Here is an 8,291-nt window from a genome sequence, read left to right as displayed (position 1 = left end):
AGCTGGTGTGTTACGCCGAAAGGCGGTTATACCGACTATACAGATACAGATGCAGCATGAAGTACTGTGACCTGAATGACCTGAAAGTACTTGTGCCTGAAATGTGTGTGCAATCTGTAAACTCTTTTGTGCTTTTGGAAGGTACTTGGCAGAATGTCCTGTCTTGTATGTTTTTTTTGCAGCACAGGGATTAGTAGCAAACACATACAATGTAGGACGAGTGTGAGTCCACTCTCTAACATCATAAAATAAATAAGGCATTGCAAATTCCTTCATATTTTGCATTTGGATAGAGAATTCTGCATTTGGGTTGCAGAATTCTGCATCCGAATGCAGAATTCTGCAGAACTGACCTAGTCCCAGGGGACCTACAGTGTATTGATGATACCTACGCAACTTTCAGCGAGTAATATAATAATGTCTTAATGGTTAAAGGTCGTCCGGAATGAGAGTCAGTCCGGAATTAAAGTGTTGTCTGTTTGTAGTATATTTATGCAGTTTGCACATAGTATATGCACCTATGTGCACTTTGCACATAGCTGTGTGCACTTTGCACATAGTGTGTGCAGTTTGCACATAGGTGTGTGCAGTTTGCACATAGGTGTGTGCACTTTGCACATAGTGTGTGCACTTTGCACATAGGTGTGTGCAGTTTGCACATAGGTGTGTGCACTTTGCACATAGGTATGTGCATTTTGCACATAGGTATGTGCAGTTTGCACATAGGTGTGTGCATTTTGCACATACTGTATGGAGAATTTCTCGTTTTAGTTGGGAATGTGTTACATGTAACTACCAACACAGATGAACTTTCATGATAGTATGAGGGAACAGTACTAGTGTTGTGAAACAAAGAAGTTTTTAAGGTGGTCTTTTGATCAGCGTTGATGACTCAGAATCTGAAGGTTCTGAACTTACTTAGCAGTGTGAAGTTTAAAGCATTCAAGGGCATGTATCTATGTATAGCTGGACATTTCTACATTTCTTTCATCGACTCAAAACAATAGCTCACTTTACCTACTAGCTAATCATAAACACCTTTAAAAATGACAATCACTAAGGACAGTCCTAAAAGCCTTTGAAGCTATTGATGTCATTTTGTATTTTGTATTAATTACTTTCATCCTTCAACGCAGCTGTTGGTGAATTTTTTCCACACGCCACTTACTATGGGATAATCGATTGCTTGTTGGAGAGTTGTTTACACCAGAATTCTAAAGAAGAACCCTGTTTGAAGAGCTCTTGTTTCTGCAGTGATCTGTAAGGAGATGGGCTTAACCAACTTAAGGCCACACAAATCTAATTTCTCGGATTCACCAGTCCTCATTCATTTTTTTCTTTAACTGCGACCAAGCCACCACCGACTACTCCCATACACAACACCCTCGTTCAGTCACGGAACCTGTGTTGGCCTTGTAAGAAGAGGCGAGCAGTAGAAACAGATATTAAAAAACCCTCCTGGTCCCGGGCCGGGGTTTGAACCCACGACCAAACCCGGGCACCAGTCCACAGGCAGACACTCTAACCGCTCTGCCTAAAAGGACTAGACCCATCGGCCAGGTCAGTTGGTAGCGCCTATAAACCCTCCACTGTTAGTGTTACAACCTTATAACCTCTGAGTCACGTGACTGCCCTTGTCAGTAGCTTACGAAAGATGGTGGATGCCGTCTGAAACCTTTTACACATTCAGTAACTTGTGTTTACCCATTTAAATCCTTCCTGTTGCTATTTTTTTTCTTACCTTGTTGTTGTAAGACAACTTGCAGCAGTTTGAGTGCCGTGATGAGTGGAAGTTGTTGTTCCTGGTGACTGAAGTGTTGTGAGAGGTACGAAAAAACTGCCAGGGAGGCAAAGTCTGGAGCAGACAGGAGCGGTTCACACAGGAACGGGCAGGTCACATCAAACAGTGGTTTGTAGGGCTGTATAGGAAAGAAATAAACGAGATACATGTACATAACATCGAGTTTCATTTATCCAAGTGTTACTTTCCAGTATGTTATACCTAATAGTATAATATGTATGGCCATGGATTCTCAAATGACGTTGGAATAAAGTTCAACTTTTTACTAAAATTTACAGTACCTGAAGCAGGTTTTCCACGAAGCCCAGGAGGTTGTTCTCCTCTCGTGTGTTGGGTCGAAGGTCACCTGCGGCGGCGCGGAGTGTGGTACAGAGCAGGGCAGGTGAGTCTGGGCCAGGTGTGTAGGTGCACAGGGAAGGCAACACCTGTAACAGCTGTAAAAAAGTACAGGTAGTCCCATAAGGTTTTTTTTTCTAGCCTCATGGACAGGGGGTTGCTAATAAACCCTTTTGAGTTGCTCATATCAAAATAATTTAGATGATCTGCATTGCAAAATTACAGGTCCATGAAATTTGTACATGGCATGCAAATGCTGACTGAAAATCATTCAGCACCAAGGACAGACACACTAGTGTAAGTAATGAAAAATTTTTCAAACCACAGCTGAATTCTATTCAAAGGGAATTTTGAAGAATGACAGCAGGACTGACAGATATTTACTGGTTTCAACTTTCTTATTAGAAATTCTTTATCAGACAGAGGCAAATAAACTCTAATCAGTTTGCAAAAACTGCAAATTGCTGGGCTTCATTATTGTAGAGCAAATTTTTCAACATTAAACAACTTCATGACCACTGAATGTATATTCCATTGGAATTGCATTCAGTACAAAGGACAGTTACAAGGTTTAAAAGTTTCTGTCAAACTGTTCATTAGTTGGACCCACTGACCTTTGACATGACCCCGGCTTGACCTGTGTTATTGACAGCTTGATTGACAGCTGTCTTCAGGAACAGCAGCGGAGCCTGGAGGGCAGCTCCACACATGGTGCTGAATACCTGACAAGACAAGACAAGCCAGAAATGGTGAAAATAAAACACAAGCTATACCAGTACTAGTAATACTTTCACTTAACAAGAAACCACATACTTCAGACTATACTAGAAGGCTATAATAGCATTATATATATATAAGACAGTTTAACTTCTAACATCATAAGGCAAGATGGCAAGGTGGTCTTGTGAACAGCACATATGAGAAAGAATGTGGGAAGGTCAAACACACAGCACTACCAGCGGACCAGCCCCCTGCTGTAGTGCATTGCACAATTGTGTGTCGCCCAAGGGCTACGAAATGGAGATGGGCACCACCCTACGCTCAGGCAAGAGCACGGGAGACCTTCTTCTCCTTCTTCTTCTGAACAGGGTTGTTGACTACTAGAATCTAATGGTAGACCCCAGTGTTGTGCCCCAGGCCTTAGGAAGGGCACTTGACACCTATTTCCACAATTGAATTAGGTGAAAATGAGTACCTTAAACTTAGTTAAAGGTAGGGATTTCCTATTACATGGGACCTAAAGCTGTGTCCTGTGGCTAAGGACAGCCACATTAAAGATCCCACCACATTTATCAAAAAGAGTAGGGGTCCATCCCAGTGAAAGTGGAGCAAACTTTACGGTCTGGTCTTGCACAGCTTGTACATGTACTTACTGTACAGAACTGGTGTGTTACTCTAAGCAGTTTACCAATAAAAACAACAAACAAACAAACACCTCACCTCCACCCCTCCCTGCCCCTCCCCCAATAGAACCATCCTGTTGAAGGCCGTGATGATGTCCCCCTCCACCTCTACTTGGTACAGTCCGGAACACAGCAGGCCTGTTCCATATATGGTCATCACCTGCAGCAGAACAGTGTTCTGGCTGTGCAGGGGCAGCTGGGCATACGCAGCTGTCAGCACCTGGAAGGGCAACAGGTGCCAAGTCAGTGTTGAAGTCACACTTCAAAGAAGCCATGTGACAAGCCTCACTGGGTCTGTCTACTGAGGTAGACCAGAGTGACTGTTCAAAAGCTTTAGATGAGAGAACGTCTTTCTGGCAAACAAACCCTGTACTACTTGGTGGTGAAACTCCGCTGGCCAATTAGAATTATTCTCCCTATCTGGCTAAATTTTTTATTTTTAGTTTTTGAACCCGTGAACAAGCATAATCAAGCATATGATTACCTTCCTTAGTGTCTCTAGGACCTCTGTCCCAGCTGAATCTTGTCGTCTCAGAGTACTGATGATTTCTGCTATAGATAGGACAATCCTATATGGGAGGAAAAAAACAACATTAAACAGCATTGGTTGTTTTAGATTATTCATCCATTTCACTTAATTCCTTAAGACACCATTTACAAATATCTGTCACAAGACTTACAGACTTACCTGGAACTTGACAAGATGTCTACATTCCTCTCCAAGGCATCTATCCACCTGCAAAATGGGTGTCAAGCAATAGATTAATTTTGTGAAATGTACTCAATGTTGAAATTTCTCAAATTTGTTTCTAACAATCTTTCATGAAAATACCACTTTTCAAATACTGGATGCTATTTGCAATTCTAGCCCTACACAACTATATACACACCTATATACATGTACATGTATCTAGGTATGCCAGTGCACCCACAGTCAAAAATGAGGTGCACAGCTCCAATTTTAGGTGCACAAAAGTGTGCGTGCATCCAGTATTCGAAACCTATATATTTTTGAATTTGATGGCCCCTATCTTACTATACCATTACCTTGGATCCTTATACAACTCCTGACTGTTGTTCAGCATCCAATCCAGGCATTCTGTAACATACAGGAACCAGGGAACAAACCAATAAATGTGTAATAATCAAAAACATTTGTGTCATATGGTAATACTTTTCATTGTCATAACATTATTATAAAAAGCAATCTCCAACCAGTTGAACTCACTGAAGATCTACTCTTCTATTAGTAAGACAGACGATATGTCCAGTACATATGTATATGTTCATAGTACCGGGAAAATTATCTTTAGCACAGGTAGCATATTACATACACTAACTCTTTTAATTTGAGAGAACAGTAGACCACATGTAGCTGAAAGTCCTATCCTAAGGTCTGCAACCATTTTAAGTAGCATGCAATGTCATGTAAATCGAGACTCAAATTCCCAACTTCTTGGTCCAGAGACAGGGTCAGTAACCACTGAACTATGCACACAGCCGTCGTCATCAAAACATATTGCAAATTACCTTCATATCCATTCAGCTTCTCATTCATTTTCTGAAGCGCAGTTTGGATGTGGATTCCATCCTTTTCAACCCTTATTTCCTTGGCAACAGTTTCCATGGCAGCATAAGAAGGTATGCTTTTATTCCATCTCACCACACATGGTTGCAGCATGTCACATAACTCCCTTATAAAGCTATACAGTCTTGTTGTTGTTGAGTCTTCCTCCCCACGTTCACAAATAGAGACCAAGCAATCAACCGATGATTGTGTTATTGCTACCTGTACAAGCTCTGAACCCAGGACATCTGAGTCTAGATTGTCCAGCCAGTGAAACTTGATTAGAACTTTGTGCAAAAACTCTACCACAATGACACAAGATTCAGCACTGGTTTCTCTATCAATATCTTCATCATGGATTGTTGGCGAATCTCTTAGTTCCATTTTATCTATTCTTGACACTAACTTCTTCAGCTTCTTCCTGTCTGTTAGAAACTGTGAATCTGTCGGCAGCATCCTTCGAAGTTGTTCACACTTGGAGGGAATTTGTTGTGTAATGTTTCTATCTTCAACACTAAGATCTGTGGGTTTCCATTTCCTCAGTTTACCGCATGTATACAAAATACACGAGGAAACAAGTTTCAGTCTCTGCTCTCCTTTACCAAAAAAGGGTATAAGATTGTCTACTTCTTGGAAGAAAACTGTGATCAACCCTGCTTCCGTTTGCTGAAGCCCCTCAGACGAAATGCTCCCTCCTGATTGGTGGAGGCATTCCTGGTTGGATGGTGATTGGTCGGAAAGTGATGGGGTTAACAGTGATTGACAGATGGTTGTGATGATTGACAGGTCTTGCTCATCGGGATCCAGTTGCACATGTGTGAACAGGTCTGTCAGGAGAGAGGTGGCTACTGGACATGGTACTTGCCTCAGACACTGAAAGAAAGACAAATCACAATATTTTAAGACTGACATCATCCGTGTCCATAATATCACCATAGTCCATAATATCGCCACCTTAATATAGTCCATAATATCGCCACCTTAAAGTTAAAGATATTTTTACTGCAACATACCCTAGGTATGTACATTTGATGAGTGAAGGAGTGCGTACCAAAAGTATGTTGCAGTAAAAATATCTTAAAGCACACTATTTCTCAAGGTGGAAATATTATGGACCCTGGTGATATTATGGACACGGATGTTATACATGTATAAAATGACGAAGTACAAAAGGAATTAATGAGAACAGCTCTTCACCATTAATATTCCATTGATATAATCTTTAAATAGAATTCAGTCACTGGCATGTCAATCATACTGTAAATGCATTTTGATTTTGTGGCACATGTTTTAGCTCTGTGACACTTACTTTGTGAGCTAGCTATTGATAAATTTGTCAGCATAGCACCAAACATAAACACAAAAATACATAATGACTAAATCCTGGCCAATACCACAACTATTACTCATGGAAAACTATTAGTACTTCATTTCTAAATGGAGGGGCAATGGAGTGAGTGTGAGTGAGTGAGTGAGTGAGTGAGTGAGTGAGTGAGTGAGTGAGTGAGTGAGTGAGTGAGTGAGTGAGTGAGTGAGTGAGTGAGTGAGTGAGTGAGTGAGTGAGTGAGTGGGTGAGTGACAAAAATCATCCAACCAATTCAGACATGTAGCACTCACCTGCACAAACCACTTTCCCCACTTCAAGGACTTGATGAGTTCAAAGTACAAAGTTTTCCCTATCCTCGGTAAGACTGAACATATGGGGTAGAAGTAGCTGTCTGGCTTTGCTTGTTTTCCATCCAAGACCTTCTCCAGCAGGATAGCAGTTAGCTTGTAACTCCAGTGGTCTTGCTGAAACTGCTTGTGCGCCATTTCAAGTCCACTCACAATTTCTTGACAGGTTGGCCGGAGCTGAGAAGCTGTGACCTTGGCACTAGGTTTGTCAAGGTCGTGGAGAGGCGTGTGGCTCTGTTGTTCTGCTAGGACGAATGCAGAGTGCAGGACGGCTATCTCATGGGTGTAAACCATTGTGACTGAAATCGTTTTTGGATCCGGTGGTCTTGAATTTTAAGATTGATCCTGAAAATAGAATTTCAGAAAAATACGAAGAAAAGATGCTGTGAAAAAATGTTTTTTGTTGAATGCTATTATGTAATTTTTGAAATTTTTGCACTAATTCTATATGTTCATGGTTTTTACAGCAAACTCTCTATGACAAAGTGATCACAAGTTGAGCACTACAGTAACTGTACAATATTCTACAGTGTATGTAGATATACACAAATTGAAAATTATGAATGTCTCCTTTTACCCCCTACCACAAAATTAAGTCTCCCAGAAATTTACAATACATGTAAATTACTTGGTTGTATGCCCTATAATAATATATGGAAACGAGGTTAAAAAATATCTATAGATTTGACAATTCTTGATATTGTACAATAGGATAGGGTGAGAGCAAGAGGTAATATGCCATGGACCTGGGTCTGCCTTCAAAAGGTACAGTGTAGAAATTCATTCATTTTCCTTTTCCCTCACACATCTAGAACGCTTTCTGGCAAAATTACGACAAAATCAAACCCGCGCGCGCACTTGCACTTCCGGGATACTCTGCAGACGCCCCCCTCCCCCTCCCTCCTTCGTGCCAGCGAGCGTTGTGAAAATATGGTTTTAAGGCTTGAAGAAAGACAAACTGGTATTTAAAAAGTAGCTACGCTATCTTAGATGCAACATAACATGGCTTGTTAATACAAAGTCACTGTTAAGGGTAGTTAGTTACAAACTTTGTCGCTGGACATTCGGCAAGCCGCAAACTTTTAGCTGGGCGCCGCCATCTTGAATCACGTGACATCACGTCAAACTTACTAGAGTATTTCCTTTTTTACAGGTTTGCGATAGCAAAACCTGCTCTATTTTACCTGGATTTTATGGGCGCCGCCATTTTGTTTCCCGTCATGCAATGGGGCAGGTCAAAGTTGAGTGAGGTGCATTGTGGGACCTGTCACAGGCCTACAGTGTAAGGACGACACCTAGCGGTATGTTTGGAAAGAGCAGTAACTGAAAGCCTACCTGGTTGTGTGTTCATTTTGGCAGAAGTGTATAGAGGCGATGGCTTTGACGTAATAAAGGCGAGTCTGATTGTGATTAGCACTTGACGTAATTTTCTTAGCATGACGGGAAGGAAACTTGGCGGACCTAATGCGGCGGATCTTTAAAGTTGTTTTTTTTATGATGAGATGGTGAG

The 8,291-nt window shown here is 41.3% G+C and overlaps 1 protein-coding gene across 1 annotated transcript; it reads right to left on the bottom strand.

The window, feature by feature from the left end:
* Positions 1-1,389: 1,389 nt before the first annotated feature.
* On the bottom strand, positions 1,390-7,946 carry LOC109484269 (gem-associated protein 4-like). Its single transcript, XM_019787526.1, has 11 exons — positions 7,831-7,946; positions 6,725-7,126; positions 5,071-5,980; positions 4,588-4,639; positions 4,229-4,276; positions 4,025-4,109; positions 3,578-3,760; positions 2,752-2,859; positions 2,083-2,235; positions 1,742-1,919; positions 1,390-1,412 (listed from the first exon to the last, which is right to left on the bottom strand). Exons 2-11 carry the CDS (start codon positions 7,073-7,075, stop codon positions 1,390-1,392), a joined length of 2,091 nt encoding a protein of 696 aa, XP_019643085.1. The 5' UTR covers positions 7,076-7,126; positions 7,831-7,946.
* Between the last annotated feature and the right edge of the window lie 345 nt (positions 7,947-8,291).

The sequence above is a fragment of the Branchiostoma belcheri genome, unplaced genomic scaffold (assembly GCF_001625305.1).
Source record: "Branchiostoma belcheri isolate BF01 breed outbred unplaced genomic scaffold, Haploidv18h27 scaffold7, whole genome shotgun sequence".
Classification (NCBI taxonomy): domain Eukaryota; kingdom Metazoa; phylum Chordata; class Leptocardii; order Amphioxiformes; family Branchiostomatidae; genus Branchiostoma; species Branchiostoma belcheri.
The sequence above is the reverse complement of the archived record's forward strand: the minus strand, read 5'-3'. Positions and strand labels throughout refer to the sequence as shown.

What these genes read in the sequence shown, in the direction of transcription:
- LOC109484269 (XM_019787526.1), bottom strand. Translation starts at nt 7,075, where the DNA reads ATGGTTTACACCCATGAGATAGCCGTCCTGCACTCTGCATTCGTCCTA. An exon ending in AAGCCGGGGTCATGTCAAAG is followed by an intron (nt 2,236 to 2,751) that starts GTCAGTGGGTCC and finishes ACTTTTTTACAG; the next exon opens with CTGTTACAGGTGTTGCCTTC. An exon ending in AGTTGTCTTACAACAACAAG is followed by an intron (nt 1,413 to 1,741) that starts GTAAGAAAAAAA and finishes TCTTCTTACAAG; the next exon opens with GCCAACACAGGTTCCGTGAC.